The 22,062-nt window shown below is 37.0% G+C and overlaps 1 protein-coding gene across 4 annotated transcripts in view; it reads right to left on the reverse strand.

The window, feature by feature from the left end:
* The window catches only part of MEF2A (myocyte enhancer factor 2A), a 95,209-nt gene that overhangs the window by 26,981 nt on the left and 46,166 nt on the right, over window positions 1-22,062 (reverse strand). Inside the window, exons 4-5 of one of the 4 annotated variants that reach the window (XM_086620414.1) lie at window positions 2,186-2,317; window positions 1,983-2,120 (exon numbers count right to left, since the gene is read on the reverse strand). In XM_086620414.1, coding sequence (XP_086476540.1) covers window positions 1,983-2,120; window positions 2,186-2,317 — 270 coding nt within the window. The remainder of the gene's footprint in view (window positions 1-1,982; window positions 2,121-2,185; window positions 2,318-22,062) is intronic. The other 3 variants (XM_086620417.1, XM_086620415.1, XM_086620416.1) reach the window with 3 other exon arrangements.

Consider the following 22,062-nt stretch of genomic DNA (forward strand, 5'->3'; position numbering starts at 1 on the left):
TACATTTTCTGCAAGAAACAAAATCTCTTACTAGTGAGAGCCAAAGACAGTGTCCCTAGTGAAGCATTCCTAAGAATAATTATCGATTTTTGGCACAGACAGAAGGAAAAAGTAATGAAGCATAGCAACGTAATGCTAACAAATCATTCACAGTGTCTAACTAATGACAAGCTGTACTGGTATTTGTTTTCACAGGATACTACTTCAAGAAACTATTTAATATCTACAAGAAAAAGGTTCTTTTTAAACAGCATGCTGCCAAATAACTCAAACTAAACTCGAAATACCTGAAGTATGCTCAAAACAATACTAGAAGCTAACAATCTGAACATTTTTTCTGCAGGTTTCTCAATAGAGAACTAATAAATGACAGCTTCCCCCCACACCTTACAATAAAGGCTGCCTCTGCCCATCTATGGCACTCATTTGGGTATGACCCAATCCTTCACGCTTTGCCTCATTCCTATCCTTTGACAGTAATGAGTGCACGAGCACAAAAGAAACTATGTTCTTACACAGACCCCTAAGTACTGGAAATAGAACCACAACAGGTCCAATTTAAGTTATAAATACAGCACTATAGAGCTAAAAAAATAACGTTGCCTTTTTTATTTACACTCATGTCCACACAGACACCAAGACCACAGAAAATCAAGGGAGAGCAATTTAGCTGTACCAAACAGAGATGAGGCCTGAAGAAGATGTCTCAAGACAGAAATGTTGGGTATCAAAAGCTTCAAAACAAAGCAGGAACAAAAGATAATGGCTTCATTTAAGCACGAAGAACTTCCTGAAAGGAGTGATGCCTAGTGACCGTCAGTTTGCTGTTAAGACCCCAGAGATGGCCTTACTGCTCTGAACAACGAAATAATTTCTACTATCAGTGAGTCATTTGGGGACATGCTACTCAATTACGCCAGGGTCTGTGCTGGTTAACCTTTAACTGCTACAAGAGTTGCAATGTTAAAAAACTCACAGGCTGTGGCAGAGCCCTGTATTCCTGGTCTTAGAAAATACTTCTCCTGTAATACTCAACACTAAGTGTTTTTTGTAGATGGAAACTAAATGACATCATGTATGCCTCCATGAAAAACATGCAAGATTTATACTACTGTTATCCCCAAACCTCTCGAGTTCTAGAGCCCAATAACTCTCTTCCAAGGGTCCTTCTAAATTTTTTTTGCCTTAGATCCCAAAATTAAAGGAGATACATGTAACTGAGAATATGAACAGTCTGCCCAGTAAATATATGGGGTTCAGACAATGATAATTTCATCTTTGAGTTAGAGAACACTAAAATGAAAAATGATCCTCTGATCACACTATGGGATAGTTGCTTTGAAAAGACATAATATCTTAAATGACTTATAGGTGCATATGGCTTAGGCACTCGGGACAAAATTTTCAAAGATCTTTCAGTGTCCAAGGAAGAATCTGTTCGAATTTTAATAGCAGTAAGACACCAGTCTTCTGAGGATCCCATAGGGCACACCAGTCTTCATCTTTAAACATCTAAACACCTTTCTGCATCCAGTCTTCAGCAAAATACAATTCTACTGATTTCATGACAAAATTAACCCAATTCTACTCGCCTGCTTATAATATATTGTAAAATCTTGATTACAGGTAAGATGTAAACAAACTATGCTGCATCCCACACCAAAATCTATCTTTATAAAAATATTTTAGGTAGGATTAGGCAATGCAGCTAGGCTCCTGAAATTCAGAAATGTTACCTCATGTTCACAAGGCATGAAAAACTGTGAGTGCAAGAGAGAAGCTAGAGATAAAACTTCTTATTCTTTAAGGTAAAATTTATTTTAAGGAGATCAAGTACCAGCATCTCATTTTTCCTCAAAAATACGTATTCCCTTCTCAAACCATTATGTCCTCTTGTCTTTGCAGTAGTTTTCAGTGGTAAGCAAACACCGTGAAAATTCTCATGCATGTAATAGAAGCACAAACCATACTTTAGTACTCACTGCGATTTTATGATTCCGCATCATATTATCAAACTCTTCATTAATTTTTTTATATTTTTCTTCTGTATGTGGCGTGAGCACATATGAAGTGTCAGGGTCCGGGCTGTCGCACCCTCTGTGTTCCTTCTTGTTCAGAGCCTAAATAATGAAGTTAATAAAAAGGATCAACAAATAAAAAGTAGAGATAAAATAAAAGTACTTACAGGGCCTCGCTTGAAAATAAAATCACTATCTTCATTTAGTTTGCTGAATCTGTCCTCCGATAGTGGACTGTGCTCAAAGTAATCGTCAGCATCAGGGCTCTCACAACCATTAAGGCCTTTCTTTCTTAAAGTCTGAAATACAATTGGAAAATTCACATACAAATCATACTAACTTGCCAAGAAGTTTTGTATACTACTGAATCATTTAGGGCCACTGAAACTACATAAAACTTTCACAGACAAAACTCACTGTTCAACAGACCCGCTTAGTCTTTCAAAACTGGCACAATACACAAACAGACTCTCCCAGGTGCCATCTTACGGGTAACTTTAACCTACAACCACCTCATCCCTCCAGTGTTCCATGCAAAACCGTTTTTACATACAGGCTGATGGAGTCAAGTTGCCTGGCACACAGGGAACTTTCAAGCCTATGGCAAAGGAGTTAACGTCATCACCAGTAATTAAAAGTTTACTGGATCTTTAATAAAATTATTTCAGAATCCAAATTTTAGTATTCACGTTCTAAAGAGCATACAGTTAAACTCTGAGAAATACAGTTGCTAAAATTTTCAATCAAATTTCAAACCGCAGTACATTAACATATGTAACACTTGGTCTCAATAGTTTATAAAGGCAGTATTTTCCTGCACTTCTGTCATCCTGTGTGATAACAAGAACTGAAAAAAAGTATAAAAAGAAATTACATAATCCCTCACTAAAACGACTTAGTTTGCTAAATATAAGTTTTTTCAGACTCCTTTAGACTAACTTGATGCAACTGCTTTATTGGGCTACTTCCTGTTTTCTCATGGAGAACTGACATCAACATCCCCTAGGAAAAAAAAAACCACAACACAAACTCATCTACAATCTAGGCATTACCAATGAGCTACTGAAAGAAAGGATGTGAAACTACAGGTCTCATGACCAAATTTTAAAATATATTTGTATTCCTTGTTGTTTTTCTTTTTCACGCTGTTACACAATCAGAAATCCTTCTTCACAAGTTCTTATTTATAACAAAACAAGATTTAAAATACTACCTACGGAAAAATCTTTATTGTTTCAAAAAAGTTTCAAAAAGAAAGCAAGATAAATTTTTAACCAGGTACACATTAGCAGTAAATAAGGCAGTAGTAGGACTAGAGAGGCATGGGGAGATTATGTTTCATTTTCCTGAGAAGTTATCTATATTCTATGAATTCTACACTAAAAAACCCTAAGGATTTGAAATCTGCAAGTTGACGTTCTCAGCACCATAAAGAGGTTGCATTTGTTTTCCTGTATGAGCTACATGTTTCCATAACACACTGCATTTCTGATTAAAAAACAAACTATGTTTAGTTTAAACTATAGTATTAATCAGCATTTTTTCTTTAAGTGCTATTTACTAATTTTTAGTACAATAAAACGTGCACAAGACTTTCTCACTATTCATATACGTGGCAAAACATTGACTATTTCTACTTCAGTTTTAGAGCAGTACTTGAAAATTCAATTACGCCATCTGAAATTCTTTAATATCACAGGTCACCATGAGCTATTATTCCTTCTCAAGTTTCCTGGCATGCTCTGCGTATCCCACACAGTATCTGGAACTCCCACAAAAATGCAATCACTAAATCAGCATATGGGGAAAACAGGTGTAGGTTCCTCCAGCACCTGTCACAGCATAGATCCTGCTCCCCGAACCAATCAGCTGGACACATATATGGAGTTGGCCATACAAGGGCTGGCTGTTGGGCCTCTCAAGGTCGGAGCCTCTTATCCCTCTCCCGGCCCTTCCCAACAAGTCAGCCCGCCAGTCTTCTACACTTCGGTATCAGCAGGGAAAATGTTAACACTATGTAATCTGGATTACACTTAACCCCTGCGACCCACAGAATTCTATAAATAGAAGACAAGTATGTCTTTACATGGTGTTCAGTGTCACACGCACACGCAGTGCCTGAGGCACGGCTACAGGCTCTATTTACACACTACGAAGAAAGATCTTGCAAGAAACACACACACTGACTGTCTAGTTCACCTCCTTTGATAAAAACGGTAGAGCAATTTTAAGTATTGCAGCACAGGAGTTTCATTAGTGCTTCTTTCAATACTCTAAAACATTCAAGTGGAATCTTTCAAGTGTAATGCTGCCAATTCATCCTCCTGGATCTGTCTGAAAATTACGCTCAAAGTTCCAATATAAAGGAAGAGATTTAGTTAAATATAAAAATGCATCCTTCCTCTTGGCGACCGGTTATTTTTATTTTCGATAACAATGGGGTTAACTCTGCTTCAACTCAAAAGGAAGGAAAATGCCTCAGTATCTCCCATTTAAGGTTCTGGAAACCTTCACTCCAGATGGGGTTCCTGTCATTGTGGAAGGATTTAAGCCATGGTTCACTGCTACAGATAGTAAGTCTGGGTCTGATATCTAAAGCTCTGTCTCCTTATCGCTAAAACACGAACTGCCACTTCGAGGACCTTACCATAAAAAGACTGTTAACTTTATCATTGCCCAGTAACATAATAGTAAAACATTTCTGCTCCATGGCTCGTACGAACAAGTGGAATGCTGTAATCTGTTCGCACGGCCAGGCGAAGCCTACGCGAGACAGCCCAGCCTCAGCTTTCTCACAGGCTGCAGAGTGAGACATGATAGCAGGCTCTGGCTCAAGGGAAAAAAGGAAGGCCATGACCACTGGGAATTGCTCTGTGGGGACACAGGAAAGCCAAACTCCATAAACAAGTGCTGACTCCACCCTTGAGATTCTCTATAGCTAAAATTTGTTACTTCCCTAATTAATGTAAATAACTCGCTCTCCCTGAGCTATTTCCAAGATATTATCATGGAGACTAAAATTTTATTAACTCTGAAGGTAAGAGAGGGAATACACAAATGTTATTTAGTCTCACTAATTGGTAACATGAAGAGAGTTTTATTTCTCTGCTGTGGTACACAAGCTTGTTTAGAATAAAATTCAGAATGTTTGCAGTCAGGGCTAAGAAATACAGAACACAAGTTTTCTACTGCACTACAAGGGAAAAAGAACATTAAACTTCAAGTTTTGCTACTGGATGCTCACTGTAATTATCTTCTAGTGTTAAGTCTCATTTTCCAGATCATCTAAGGGAATGTGTAGCTTTTTGAGTTAATCTGTATTACTTTCCACTTCCTCTAAGACTTAGCCAGAATTACTGGAAATTGTTCCAACATGTTCGCCAAGAAACTGTATTGTGTCTTCAGTAAATGAGATTGTGCAGCTTTGATATTAGACTGAATTAACTAACTGATGACAGAAAAGTACTGATTTTTGTCAATGCAAAGTATTGATGAACCAAGGCAGATATGAAATATTTTTAAAAGAATTAAACACAATCATATAGTTGTGTGACGTACGAAGTCGCTATACAAGTGTTCCAGACAGCTGTGATCATCTTGATAGTGCAGACTGACCCAGAAGTTTTAAACTACTTTTGTTCCACTGTGTAAAACTGAAATATGCTAAAATTATAACTATTAGTTTAACATAGATTTTTTTTTGAATGGCAGAGCTTAGAAAAACATTGTATGAGAACAGCTGGACTAGCTATTAGAGGTTTAAATATTACATTCAAGCACATGGTACGAGAGCCCCAATATTTTCCTGAACTTCCCCACACATATGCAAAGCAATTTTTAATTGCACTGTGTTTTGCTAATTTAAGAAAAGAATCGTGCCTTGCCAAGAAGCATCAAAGGAACAGGAGAAGAGCTTCTCACAAAAAAAAAAACCCACCAACAACAAAAAAATAATTAGCTTCTGTCTACAATTCAACATAAATTTTACTGAATGCGATACTATGGATACCAAAGAGTACAAAAATACAAAGACATTATTTATTGTATGATCCATGAGGAAACAAAGATAACATTCCACCATCACGGTGTAATTATTTTAGCATAAATGTCTTTCGACAAAATCCAACAGAGAAACATGAAATGCAGGAGCTTTAAGCCTGCTGAGTCTCCACAGCATGAAATCAAGTCACCATCTTCTCCAAGGCTTGTTCCAGCCCAGCTGCACCCTGCTCCTCTCACGCAAACTCACACTCTACGTACTGGTCATCGGCAGTTCTGAAAACGAGAAACTCTGAACTAACAAACACAGACTACTGCTAGCAGAGATGAACTGAAGTGACAACCCCCAGCTGCCCTCCTCCCCATGAAAGATCCTGGTTTTGATATCCGACTTGGAAAGGACACGTTGCTAATGGTCAAAAGAGCACAAGCAGCATGTTTTGTGCTCCAACTCAGTGAGTGTGGTTAAAAAAGCCAAGACTCGTGGTATTGGTGACCTGGGCTCCTTACCAACCATAGAGAACTTGATTATGTTCATTATCACCTCAGGAAATAATATTTTTCTGCCTTAAAGAACAAAACCATGATGACCTCATATGCAAAAAGTGTTACGAAGTACAAAAAAGCATCAGTTCATTCAAAACATTTTCAGTGTTGGGTTTCTTGTAATGTTACACAAAAAGGAAATGCTACTACGTATCATGTTAACAGCTCTATTTTTGCACTTAGTATCAGAGCTGGCCAAACAGGATTTCGGTTGGTGTTTCATCCCAAATCATGAGGCAAAACATTTCCAAAATTTGACTAAGACTGAAATGAAAAGTAATTTCCTTTGGAAAAATCAAATCTTTCACTTAAAACCAGTGCCTAGTTCTGTTTCTGCTGCTGCAGTCAGAGCACAGAAAAGCTGTGAAGCAGCACAAAGTTGGAGTAAATACTTTTTAAAAAATTGTAATTTAAAAAAGTTTAAGTATTCCTCAGGCCTGAAGTACCAGAAAGGCTCCACTAGCACTGCCAAATATGACTGCTGCTCCAGCAAGCAGGTACACCATGGTTATCAAAAGGATAACTAATTAAACAGTTTCTTGATGCTCTACAGAGCTGCCATGCAACACTGGAGAAGGAGAGGACACTGCAGCCACGTGCACCCAATTCCAAAGGCTCCTCATCCACACATGCAGTCGCCAAGTGCTCACACAGCTCTGTGCAGAAAGGACAGGACTGAGCGTTGTGTTCTGTCATGCGTGATGGGAATAACGATAAGATCACTGACGCAAAAGATTGCGAAGTTGCAACCTCACACCAATAAAATGCCAAAGCCAGTACCATTAGTCCGGGCTGCAAAAACACCTTTCCTATCAATCTTCAGGAACAAAGAAAAATCATTCCTAAAAGAGGGATCCAAGGACAGCTGAGAGCTATTTAGTCACACTGCAGCCTTCAGGATCAGTCTTACATTCCATCTCTGCAGATGATGAGGGATCCATGCTTTAAGGTTATTCCCCCAGGCTGTAGGGAACTGCTGAGATCTGTGGGAGCAGTTTGACAAGCTGACTGACAGCAACAACTTACTGCCACAGCAGCGCAGGATCCTACAGATCGCCCTTACGCCAACTCTGATGTTTGCTCAAGCCCGCAATAAGTCATTTCTTCTTTACTAAAACGACAGAAAATTCTCCTTGGCCGTTCTTTATTTAACTGATTTTTGCCGGGTTTGTTTTCAATCATAGCAGGAATAAAGTGGTTTTCTGATGTACGGGCTGAGCACCACAAAGTACACAGAAGGAATGGCCTGTCCTTCCTGGCAGTGACCAACCATAGCCTCAGCCATCACTGACAATCACATCCTACTTAAAAAGCCGCACCTGTTTTCTGAGATATTCGCAAAATGAAAGACAAAGACAGTAGTCACAGCACCAAACTCCCACCCAGTTTTCATTCTTATTATGTGACACATCAGTGAGAGAAAAAAGGGCATATTCCTTTAATGCAGTTCAGTTCCCTTCTTCCCACAGTGGAGAGAGATTCAGCTGGCAAGAACCACATGTATCATTACAGACTTTACATACAGCAAAAAGTCATGCTGAAAGCATGACAATCGCTTTATTATTTGCTTCCTGTTACACGTTATTGCCAAGAAGTTAAGCCTAAAAACAGGCTGGATTTTTCTTCTTTTATAACACAAAATATTTCACTTTCATCACCCTGAACAATATTACTGTGTAACATCCTTTACATATAATAATTTCTCCACTATTACATATAAAACATATTAAGTATCTGAAGAGTATTCTTAGTTACTGAAAGTTATTTATAGTTTCGACTTCCTGTAGGTCAGTTTGGCTTCAGAAGTATCATCATTTCTGTTTCTTTTCTCCAAAGTAACACCACAGTTTTGCAAACTCAGAGCTTAACCCTGCGGTGCTGGGTAAACAAATTTTAGCACTGTCTAAAACACAAGTATGAGTAAATTTAAGTGCAGCATATACATCAAAAGTGAACCGCCAGAGAAAAATCACATAATTTAACTCGGTAACGGTGTTTTGTGTTTGACGCTCATCAACATTATTTCTGTAAGCTTTATTTTTTCATAGTTAGATGTATGAGATTATTTTATATAATGTTTACAAATTTTGTAAATCTTATTAATATTCTCAACTATATATTCAACCACTGAAGCACCTGCAAATTACATTATGAAGCTGTTTTCCTTTCCTTTGAGTTAGGAGGCTACTTAAGCTTAGCCTTACCACCATTCCTTTCAGTCCTCCCGACACATTTTCAATTACATTTTGCTACGTTATCAGTTAGAATTTCACATTCTAATTATAGTCACAAATACATACATCCCAAACCAGCACAGTACAGCGGAGCAGTGCCCAGCTTTCAAAACTTCAGTGAAACGCAAAGGAGGTCAAATTAGATTATGACAGACATTTCTACGAGCTAAGCAATTTGGAGAGCTTAGCTTCTCTAAAGAACAAGGTCTCACCAATCTTTCTGGTAGGCTCCTCAACCTAAATAATGTATACTAAGTAAAATCTTAAAAATTGACACACTTTACTTTTAGCTTACTTAAATAATATTTTCCATACTTGTGCTCAATCAGTAGCAGTATTTCAAAAGTAATTGTTGTTATGCAAAAATAGCTAGATATCAAAAATTCTGAGTACAGTACTTTAACAAAGTTTGCTACAGTGATTTTATTTCTTGGTCAAATATTACAGTATGTTAGGGGGAAAAAGGAAGTTTAGAATTAATTACTTATTCCAGGGTTTTACAAACATAAAATACGAGGAAGAGCCTTTTAAGCAATGCTCTGTGCTCAGTTTTAGGCAAACATATTCATCATTTACAGATGAAAAATGTTCATGATTTGAAATTTTATCAGTGTCCCTGTTATATACCACTCTAAGAAAAGACATGGTCTTGTTTCAAATGTTGGAGCACTTCCAGTATCTGGCAAATTTTAACATGTATCTCTAGCTTGCCAAACATGAAAGCTAGCTGTCAAATTCCTCCAAGATATGATAAAGATGGCACTCAGGACTCAAACTCTCATTTATATAAAATAACACATACAAAAGGGTTTTAGATGTGATATGGTATGAAGCTTAAATTCTAGCTTGAAGCTTCTTTGCTGTGAAACGTTATTGTAAATAGATAAACCACAAGCAATTATTAAAGAATAACAATTTTTTGGACTATAAAATCCACTCTTTTCACCTCCAGAGTAGTACACAATACACTGGACTAGAAGGTATAGCAAGGGAAACCACTTACTTGATTGCTCATTCCTAAACAAACTTCTTGAGACTTGAAAGACAGCAATCCATTGGCACTAATAATACTGTTTCCACAGGGAACATTAAGCTAAGCTCTCGAAAGTCATACATGTGATGCATTTGTCTTTGTTTCACTTTCTGTACAACTTATTAGATTATTAAATTTCATATCGCTGAGCAGCTTTTCATTTTACCTGTTTTACAGAAAGTACCATTAAAAAGTACTAAATCGCCAGTCTAAGTCGATCTAATTCAAGAGTTTTTTTTAAAAGACAAACTAAATCTATGTTCATCTTCAGGAAGAAGAAACTATTCCTTAGTATAGAAACTAAATTTATTTTATAGTCCTTTCAGGGAATGAATCCTGCAACAAACAAAATTAATGGTAAAACCAAGCAAAACAGTTCCATGTTACAAAGCTCAAATATATAAATACTTTTTTCAATCCTTACTCAAGTGGGAACATCTATAGGCACATACACATTCTCCCACATACATCTCTTCACATACTTGCAATGGTTAAAATATAAATCAGTAGCAGCAGTAACTGACTGAATGCCTCCTTTCAGCAAGTGTACTGCAGATAAGCCATATGGAACACGAAAAGTTTCCAAGTGTAGCAACCCATCTGCATAATATCCTTCATAATCTTTTACAAGTTCTTTAGTAAAAATATTATCTCCTACTCATGGTTTGCCAAGAAAAGTTTTCTAAACTCTGATTACAATTCAGTTATATAAAAAGAATAGGTTTCTTTTGGTCTACCTGCCTATGCAGTAACACCAAATTGCTATTTCAAACATTTCTTGTCCTGAATTTCTCCTTACAACTTGAAAATTGGAAAGGGTAACAGAAATTATTTCGAAGTCTTGGTACTCAAGGTAACTTACTATTATTAAAGCAGTAATTACAACACAAATAGCAACTATTCCCAAAGAAAATGTTTGGTGGATTCTAAGGATTTATACAATTATTACAATATCATTCACATGTAAAATTATGGGAACCGGCTAACAGTAATGTCTATCAGAACAAGCTCGAATTAACTTTAATATTGGAATGGAAATATCATTTTGTTTCACCTAAAAAAGTGTCCAAGTGAATAGACATATATCTGAAAGTATGTGCTGGCACACATACGTGCTCTAAACAAGTGTGGTATGTATGCATACACACATACAAGCATTAGCCCAGTTCATAACGTTACTGCAGAATATTTATAAAAAAAAAACCAAAACCACACCAACCCAAAATACGCGAGTTGAGTAAGACAACTGAAAGCAGGTACTTGAAAATGCCAACTGAAATAAGCATGTACAACACGAATCAGTGTGCCTTTCCAGAAACACCGAAGTAGGGTACAAGCAGATAGATCTCTTTTTAACTGAATTAGAATAACTAGAATGTGGGACTTCAAGACACAAAGCTGTAATAAGTATTTCACAACTCACATTTTGAACACTGAACTTCTCGGTTATGTGTCAAAGGAATATATTTAATACATTTTTTCTTGCCTAACCTTCACTTAGAGTGAATTATTCATAAGCCAAAGCATCTCTTTGAACACTGTCCTGACCTAACCTGAAAAGGGGAGTGGGAAATCAAAGGTGGGGGAAAATCAAAGGTGGGGCCTGGAGAGATAGAGAGAAAAGACTGTAAGGCAATCAGGGGCAGTGACACATGAGTAAGCTTCACTCTATCATGTGTAATTCATGTCAATATTGGATAAAGACTGGCACTGGCATGCTTGATTTTTTTTCTTTTAACAAGTCACTATACTCATCAAGTAATGAATTATAAGTTAATGCAAAAAAGAGTAGGGCTTTAAACGGTATCAGTTCGTTACAGTTAGAAGAGCTTTCAGCGGGAGGTGTAAGAGCTTTGATCTAAAAAATCTTTACAATATTCCCAATGAATTTGGGAGTTTTTAATCAAAAATATATTATTCATTTCCTATTGAAAGTAACTGATAAGTAATTCCAGTAAAGCATCACTGAAATGTTTCACACTACTGAAAGTTCACACTACTGCCAATTTAATTAACTTAACCAGAATTTCATAGTCTATGCTATAAAATATAGACATGTAAACTCCCACATGAAATATTCCATCACTGATATGACATTAACAAGACCCAAAAGGACATTAACACTGTATGTGCATTCATTTATAAGCATTATGAAGAACAAGAATTATGTATGATACAATATGAGCTGTTTGGAGATTCACAGGTCTGTACCACAAGAACTACCACCACACATACTTCCTTCATTCAGGTGGCAAACCAGTTACCAGGTACGCAAAACATACCAGGTGAAAGGATCAATATGAATATTGATCCCACTACTCGCAGTGAAACACTAGCAATGAACAAACCACAATCTCCATTATATGATCAGAACTATCTCATCACATCCACGTGGCAGTTATATGACTGGAAGGTTTTACACCAGTACCAAGATCTACACCACTTTTCTCGGAGGCTAGAGACTCCCCCAGCCCTCTTCTGCAGAAGCACTATCAGTTTTAGGCCCAAACATTAAGATTATTCAAAAGCAAAGTATTAGAAGCTTCTCAACAGAAACACAGCATATAAACACACTGAGGTCCAAAAGGCAACTAGGAGTGAAGCATCCTGTAGTTGATGCTCTCCTTTTTTTTGACAGTTTAAGCTAAATCACTGGTTGATGAATAGCAATGATCAAGAAGCTGGCACTTTGCTGTCCCTTCTGCAAGGTGGTTAATCACCAGCAGATTGGCAGGGTTGACAGCTGAAGACACTATCAAACACACAAGCTTTAAAGTCAAAAGCTGGAGTTACATTAACTCTTCACTGAAATTACAAGTATCATCAGAAAGAGCAGTTATTTATCTTCCTGTAGTTCCAAGGAGATGCACTGTTCTGGGGTCTATCCTTTTCATGCACAGCTTGTGTGAAGTCACTCACTCTTGATTAACAGATGCCACTGTCCTTGCTTTGAAATTGCAAAGTAAAAATACGCTCTTCTAACTGTCAATACAGAATTTCAAGAGCACCAAATTCTGCAGCAGCACAAGGGCTGCAGAATACATGAGACCAGCACAGCTTGAAGAACTTGTTAATACAAGTAAATAACTATGTCTTTGTGTGACAGCCTGCATGAACTCCAGCACTGACAAGCAGTGAGCTGTTACAGATCTTCTTGAGCGCTGATTTTCAATCCTACTTAACACAACCTTTCCAGGACAGCTAAATCCAGAACCAGATCTTTAATATGCGTTTCTAGAGCAGTGGGTGTGAGAACTGGACTTTATGCATCCGCCCTACAAATTTCAAAAATAAAAACATTCTCCAAACACACTGCAGAATCGGTTGAAAACAACATCATTTGCACAGCTGGTAAATAAATACAGGAGTTCATAACAGAGGATAAACACTCCGTTTCAGAACAGAATACTTGGTGGTTTATTACTGCCATCTCTGGTAAAGAGGCATTCCCACTTGCAAAAGCTCTCTGCAGCACAAGTCCTTCATCAGTAAATCGTAATTATCTATGAACTATCGGCTGATCTAGTGTAATAATGGCCTAGTGAACACGAGGCTGGCCGTGATCAGCTGACCCAGGATTAAATGGACTTACACGGTATGTTTACAGGACATGTTCCTTAGAAGGGGCTCCTGAACATACCTCTGTTCTTATGTGGATGACCAGCAGCACCTATCTAAACAAATACCAAAAACAGCCTCCAAAGAACACGAGAGGAATGTGTTATTCACCGAGAACAGAAGATATATGCAATATTGAAAAAAAAAAAAAAAACTGCTTTCATTAAGTTTTTATTCTTTAGACTATGTTATGCAAGTCTACCACAAACAAATATATAAACATGAAGCCTTAATCATCCTTTGCTTCCAAAGGAGGAAGGCAAGTAAGAGGTATAGGATGTAGAAATCACTCCAACAAACCCTCATGGGCCAAAGAATCTCAGATGCAAGATGGATCCTTAAAGGATCTCTCAAAATACTCTTAGTTACTCCACTTTAAAGTGCATCTTTATTTTACAAATATCTAGAATATTGGATACATTTTAGCTCCTACATTCCAAAGCTTACATTTTAATAAAGATTTGTGAGTAATAGCGGAGTAAATATGGTACTACTAGCTGTTAATGTGCAATATAAGCCAAAGTCAAGGGTAGTTTTCATAGAAAACACATGAGAAATACTTACAATAGCTATAACCTAAAAAAACGACACAGATTCCACCTAATGACGAGCTCTACATCATAAGGCCTCATTCAGAAGCACAACAACCTAAGTTTTCTACAGTAAAATGAGCAAAAGCAAAAGTTTTCTTCACTCAAACTTCTTCCTAGGAAGTCTCACGTACAGCAAAGCCAAGTTTTGCTCTTACTGCTTTGGGCTGTTGAATATTTTGATTTATTCCAATCTAGACACTGCAAACTGCAAAGGAAAGCGCAAAAATCACACAAACTAAAAGTAGTTAACGTTATGTAATTAAAATCCAAAATATTTATTACATTCATTAGCATTGTTAAGTATTTCTATCTTACTGGTTAACATGTCCAGAGTTCAATGAGACACATCATGAATGCATTATGATTCTTACATTATCCAAACTGAAATAATAACAACTCATGTTACCACTAGAAACTGAGAAAAGAATCTCTAAATAGTACTACTTTCTAGTTAGATATAGCCTACACTTCAGGATTACCATGACAGGCTTACACCACTGATGGGCAGGACAGGACCCCGAACATGCCCATAGTCATGTCTGTCACATCCAGAACTGTTTTGAGAACTGCAGCACATCTCTGGGAACTTTACTCCGTATGAGCAGCTTATAGCTACATACACAGGGGTAGTGATGGGAACTGAATCAATCCACACTTAAATTGTTTCAAAGAAAATGGTTATCTGTGCGCAGGAAAATTGCTACTTAAGTGCCCCATCCAGCACCACTCCAGCTCTGCTTAGAACTTGCATTTTCCAGACTATGATGTTAACAATTCATTTACTATACCTATTAAGAGACATCTGTGTATTGTTATTTTGGGTTTCATGTCAAATTCAGGAAAAAAAACTAACAACATTTGATGGAGGCAGGAAGAAAAAAGGGAGAAAGTTTAATGTATTAGTTACTTTTTCTCATCAGATAACTGTTAAGAAGGTGGTAGGAAAAGAAGAGGGGAAGAAATTTATCTCTGGTCCACAAACAGAATTTAAAACATCGGCCAAGCATCTAGCTCACAGGATGATTAACCATTTTCATTAAGACAACCAGGTCAAAACACTGATAGCTTGTAATGAGGAAAGGAAAAATGTAGGTATTTTCTTTTTATTAATGATTATTGGACCTATGATATCACCCATTTCCCTTTAAAGAGAGATAAACAGGGAAAATAAATTCTCAAAGAGAAAAACGCTATTATGACCAACTCAAACTCTTGGTGTGTCTCCTCGATGAAATACAAAATTATCTTTGTTCTTAAAATACATCCATATCATGTATCAGCAGGGTTGCTTTTGCAGAGTTTTTGGTAGAAAGGTACCGTACAAAGGTACTCTACTAGTATTTGACATAGATTTAAAATTCTGGTCTCACAGCAGCACAGCTTCCTGGACAGCCATCTGATTTGACTTGAGATTCTACTATGTACAGCCAAGTAAGCTGTCATTCATCAATTAAGTGATGAGCTTTTTCTGTTTATTTAAAAAAAAAGGGAACATTACAGTGAATTTCACTTCACAGCTTTAAAGATAATCTCACTAATGTAACTGTCATAGAACAGAGAGCAATCCGAACTGGAACTACATAAAATTACCAGTGGTAATACAACAGCTAAGCACAAGCATCATCAGCAGGAGACTTCGGAAACGATATATAAAGATGCTTTCTAAAAAACTTCAGGTATGTGTATATGCTTTAATTAGCGACTAAAGCCGGAATTCATCAAAATTCATAATACCAGTACAGCATGGTAAGTTTAAAACACCAGCACTGTTTGAAAAGGTAGAAGAAATCTAGTGTTCTTAACCCTGAAACACTAAATTCAGTCACTGGTTTCTATGTGAGGAAAGTGTAGCTTCAGAGGATTTGCAGGTAAGCCAGAGCTGTTAAAAAAAGTCTACCTTTTTCTTTAGTCCGGCAATTCTTTATATATCAGAAACGAAGGCACACAAAATAACATTAACCAGGAACAAAAACTAGCACTGTCAGCATTCTTAAAGTCACCAACAATCTGTTAATTTAAAAAAAAAAAAATTGCGACATGTCAACATTGGTCACCAGTATGCCCAAAGCAATTTCAGCATAGCTGAAGAATTAAAAGAATATTTTCAAGTAGAACAAGATTACCAAACGCAAGAATAGACACATTAATGATTACAGTAAATATCTCAAATAAAACAACTTTGAGGGTTAACTGTTGAATTTAATCTCCCAAATTAAAAATAAAAAAAGGAGAAAAAAAGGAGATGGACACCATTGGAAGTGGTAACTGTTCTGCTCAGCACAAAATACACAGGTGTCTTCTGTCACTGTTATTAAAAATAAATATTTGCTACCTTGATCACATTTTAAACTTCTCAAGGAAGCTGTCTCTTCCTGAGGTCTGAGTGGGAAATAAACCCCTAAAGCATAACCTGTTTACAGGCCAGGTTTGTAGTAAACACTTCTACTAGAAAAAAACAGATTAAATCATTATACATACATATACATGTATATTTTCATATATCTAAGTTTTTGATGAATCATATTCCAGACCACTTTGGTTTATATGCATTTTCTCTCTTTTTAAGGTAAGCTAAAACTGAGTTTTTAGTCCTCAACCGTACGTAAATCCTCTTCAATCACCTCCTTAAAATTCCTGAAAGGCATTTGTGTGCTGTCTCAAGTTATCTGAAATGTTATATGCAGTATAATTACATCTACATAATCATTTAGCAAATCCAGTCCAATAATGCCTACATTTTCTCACCATCATGTGCAGATTACAAAGTCATTTCTTTACTTCACTGAAACCATTTTTAAGTTTCTTCCTTCTTTTAAATACATACCACTTGTTTCCACAGTGTGGTCCATGCTATTTGGAGACCACAGCAAGCGGTCCAGACAACAAAAACACGTGAAAGTACTATTCATAGTACTCATATGTATTCTTCTATCAGCCCAAAGCTCTTTGCTTTTTTCTTTCTTTTTCCCCCCCAAAGTCTGGCCCACTACTGGCAATTCTCCATCTATCAAATATGAAGGAATGCAAAACAATGGTAACTAAGCAGCATTGTCAACCTTCCTACAATCTCATGTGTGTCTCTAACCACCAACATTCATGGTATCACCTGTCAGCACTATCTCAGTTCTATAAAGCCCACATTAAGCATCAGTTTTCATTTTCAACTGGTGCTGGTTGTAGAGCGTTCTCTTCCTTTTAAAAAATACGTTAAAAAACTTACCATGTAACTTCTCTTATGAAAAATTTCAAAGAAATACACTTTTGAAGGACGTGATCCAATTTTCACCATCTTATTTTTTAGCTTTTATCAGCAAAACATGGAAGCTCAAATTGCTTGCCAAATGTGTATCTAGATTGGATAAACCAGGTATCCACCAAGGAACGAAACAGGATCAATTAACTGAACAACCTCCTCATCTAATTTTGTATGTGTGCACCCATGTATATGGAGATGCAATTCCCAGATCTTCAATTTCACATGAAGTTCGCTCAAGTTCAAAAAAAAAAAAGAAGCTATGAACTAATTCAAGCGCTACCAAAATATCGTGACATCCCATGGTTAACAAACCACTACACTGTATGACACACCAATAACAGCTCAAAACACATGTTGTCAATCCACAGCCTGGGAAAGAAGCAAAGCTGGGAGGCAGAGAAAACTGGTTAAAAACAAAACCAGAAAGCTTTTGGTTTATAAACATAGTGTTTCAACATCAACTTTTCTGTTTATGCTCCCCACACTGTTACACTTGTCTCTTGGCATATGCTCCATCTGGCTGTGGAGATGCATCTGCTGCTTTACGCTGCAGGCTCCGCACGTGCAGATGAGCTCCACAGGCTTACTCAAAGCCAGGGTCTGACAATCCCATCTCTGACATTATATATATGTCTATGACTAAAGAACACGTACTGTTCTCATAACAGCTCTTCACCAAAATTCTGTGAAAAGGTAGAGAAATAGAGTGCCTGTTTGGTATCTTAATGCACGATGATGCACTGAAAACAGCTTCTGTAAGATTAAACTGGCTTACTTCCACTGCTGTAAGTAGCAGTAGGTACATTTACCTGCTTTCTGTCTTGTTTCTGTCAGAACTACGACGCAACCACTATCACATCAAGCCACTGGAAGTGTTATTTTGTATTAGAGTCAGTCTTTCCCATGTTAAGAGATTTAATACAAACATCCAAAGTTACCTGCTGTAACTTAAACCAATAAATTATTATGATTATTCCCATACAGTAATCTCTTCACAAGAATTACTACGTTTACAGTAACCACCTGATACTGTTTAGGATAGATTTTATATATTTTTTATATACACACACACTTTTTAGTCACAATTTTTATTACAGATTATTGCATATTTCAAGGAGAGCTGTCAATATTTGAGGTACAGACCTTATAGAGAACATTATACTACACTGAAAATGGCATTGACCTATACAGCACAGAAGAGGCTCATTATCTGACACCTATCTGAAATTCTCATGGGCAGAGATGTCAACTGGCAAAGTAGGTCACATTTTAGACAAAAATTAAATCCCTCAGTTTGATGAGGTGGTATGACGGAACGTGCACAACCCACTCACAGCCAAGTGCAGGTTAAATAAACTCTGTTTTGCTGTATCACTCAAGGAAAATCAAAGTGTGGAAAAGAGATAAAGTTTAGCTAAGCAGGCAAGAAGAGCCTGTCTTCAGCCCTTGAATCCCAGAAAAAGCGAGGCTAGAAGAGAGGGAACAACTGAACAACTGCTGCTTTCTGAGGCCCTCTTGAGGGACAGCAGGACCCAACATGGAAGCATTACCTTGTAGAGAATCTGTAATAATCTTATCCCCTACACTAAAGAAGACTGAGTACGAGTGCCTGCTCATTTCCCTTTTTTCCTTTCAATCTAGAGAGATGAACATTCAAAGTCTCAAATTGTCTTTTATACATTAAAATATTCTGTTGACCACATGGATTCAGAATCCTGATAAAACCTGAAATTCTTCCCATTCTGCTCTGCAGAAGTACTCTACTACTTTCTTCAGGAAAAGTAATCACTTGCCAAGAATAACGTGTTACAGAAAATAAAAGTCCATGAAAATTAAAGCATCAAATGCTGTAACACCTACAGCAAGTCCTTCAAACCATAGACAGTACTTCAAGGTAACAATCTTCAACTGTGCCATTACGGCTTTCTAAAACTAAACACATGATTCTAATACTTCAAGAATTCAAAGCACACTTTGAATGAAAATTTCTCTTTCTTTGATACCCCTATATGGTCCATCTAACCTGCACAAGAGCTTTCACTCAAATAACAAAAAATAAGACAAATGAAACCTTATTATACAACACAACAAAAACTCTCTCATCTGATGTGAGAGAGAATACATTCCTCAAGAGCAAGAAACATAAATCACAATTCGAAAAAATTCTTTGATGTTTCTGAAATCATATGAAAAGGTTATTTTGAAATTTCAACAGAAGATATATTTTTTCCTTTCATAAGGCTCAAAGGTAACATCACACTCACCACCTCTTGAGTAAACACTTACTAAAAGGCCAGGAGATCAGCAATCATAAGCAAAGTTTCACCGTCCTCCCCAACATCAGCTCTTTTCACCTTCTACATTTCAGAGGGATGCAGAAATTAACCTAAAACCCACATTAAGACCCATTGTGCCTGATCCTGATAAGCATGGAAGTTTTTTCAGACCTGTGTATGTTCTGAAGATTTTGAGTGTTTCAAACAATCCTGTTTTCCCTGTTGACCTTTTTCCAATGCTGTAAAACAGATTCAAACAGCAAAAAAGTCAAAGATCATAGAGGTTGAGTCCCAGCCCAAAAATGCTACACATTATCCTTTAAAACCAGTCACAGAATCTCTCTTGGAAGATCTTGCCCCTTAACTTTCAAAGTACCAAAAGGCAGGGAATGGACCATCTCCAAGTATGCTACTGATGGTTATGAAATTCTGTAACTTTCAATTCCAGCTATTTGAAGTCTATGATTCTTGCAAAATAACTGAAAAATCGTATTTTACACCCATATCCGTTACTAAGAAGCTACCAAAGGAAAAAAAAATATGAGGACAGAAACCGAGGGGAAGAAGTAGGTAAAGAAGTCAACAATTTATCAATAGGTATACTGTTTGGAAATTAAATGGAAAAAAAAAGGGGGGGGAGGACAAGGAAACATTAACAGAAATTAAAAACAAAAATGGGATCAATCAAAACACATAAAAGGGACAAAAAAATTAGAAAAGAATAGGTACAGGACAGCAACAGAGCATTCACATGTACAGTGAAAGACACAAGGGCACATATAAAAAAAATTCCAGTATTCATTTAAGATGCCAGTGCTCTCCCTCCTACTATGTTTTCACACAAACCTTCCAGCAGCAACAGAAGATACCAAGCTCTGGGCATATAAAAGCAATTCCTGTGCCAAAATTGAACAGGAGGCAACTGTAAGGGGAAGATGTCTCATCAATTTCACTTAATCATTTACAACATTGCCATCTACCCAGTGCTGAAAATGTGACAGTATCTGAGCTGTGTAGAATTAGCCTTCCTTCTAGCACAGCAAAAAATCCCTCCTGTCATGCATATCAGGAACACAGTGGGTCAAGACCAGTTTCACAGTGCGCCTACACCACAATAAATACCATCTGTCATATTCAAGGAGGCAAGTGAATTACTAAAATGTTAACTAAGATATACACATCAGCTCTAACTCCATAAAATGGCATTACTTATTCTAAATTGGTTTAGTATATATTTAACAGATTTTTAGGGTTTTTTTTCTCTTAATTTTTATATGTTAAAATAGTATTTCTACATAGGCACAATAATGAGAAGCCATTTTACGTTGTTCTTTCAGAACATTTCCAAAACGCTGGTGCTGTAACTTCACCTCTATCACACTACAAGCATCTGTCAATGGTGAAATTACACAAAAGCAGCAAGCTTTTGGCAAATTGCCACTGCTTAAATACAGGAGTCTTACTCCTTCCGCATCTTGTCTTTTCTCCCATGTTCCTCCCTACCTACCTGTACCTGTCATTGCATCTGCTCCAAAGCACATCATATTCTCCACTGAACCAATTCAGCTCTGTTGTAAAGCAAAAAAGTAGGTAATTTTCCACTGAATAGCAATATTTTCCTAAATTAAAGACATTATTTACTTACAGTGGGAAGCAAACCATCCGAACCCAGCCATGAACCATATCTCTTAATTGCCTGAAGAACAACAGCTAATAGACTACAAAGTTACCATACAGGTAGCACAAATTTGAAATGCAATCACTCGCAAAAAATGAAATTGCAGAGTATCTCTCTGAAATACTGCACTTTTTTTTTTCCTGGTATCCAACAGAAAGAAAATGTCGTTCTACCTTACATATATTGAGCTTGTTAATATTTCATCCCACCAATTTAACTTTCCTATCCAGAACACAGCCATAAAGAACATATTTTCCCTAAATACATTTTTCCTAAATTACACTGTTCGAAAATGAGAGTAAAGTCCCAAAGCCCACACTAGTACAATACAGCAAACCAAGAGAGGAAAATTAGAAAGAATCTGCAGATGAATCCTTGCATGTTTCCTCAGAACAGAAACCATATATATGCACTAGGGTACTGACTGCATTTTTTTAATGCCATTGTTAGGAGTCAAACACTTGACACTGGTGAAGAAACCCACTAATAAAAAAGCTCCACAAAACTACAGGCAGCCTTGCATGGAAATTATGTTGGAAGAGGTTCGTAATCCTCATGATGTGAAGAAGCACTTTTACCACAAGTCATAACACAAAGAGGCCTTAGATGCGTAACACAAGACAGCCTGGCTAGCCAGCTTGCAGGCATCCCTACCTCAAATTCACGACTGTCACAATCAAAAGCTCATCTTGAAAGAATTAGGTTTTCCTTTCCTTTCCTCTGCAGTGGAGAGGAATTATTATTTACACTAATCCAGTGACTAAGCAAGAGTAGAACTCCTTCAGCTCTTCAAAGGTTGTATTATCTCTCT

This window comes from Tauraco erythrolophus, chromosome 14 (genome assembly GCF_009769465.1).
Source record: "Tauraco erythrolophus isolate bTauEry1 chromosome 14, bTauEry1.pri, whole genome shotgun sequence".
NCBI lineage: Eukaryota > Metazoa > Chordata > Aves > Musophagiformes > Musophagidae > Tauraco > Tauraco erythrolophus.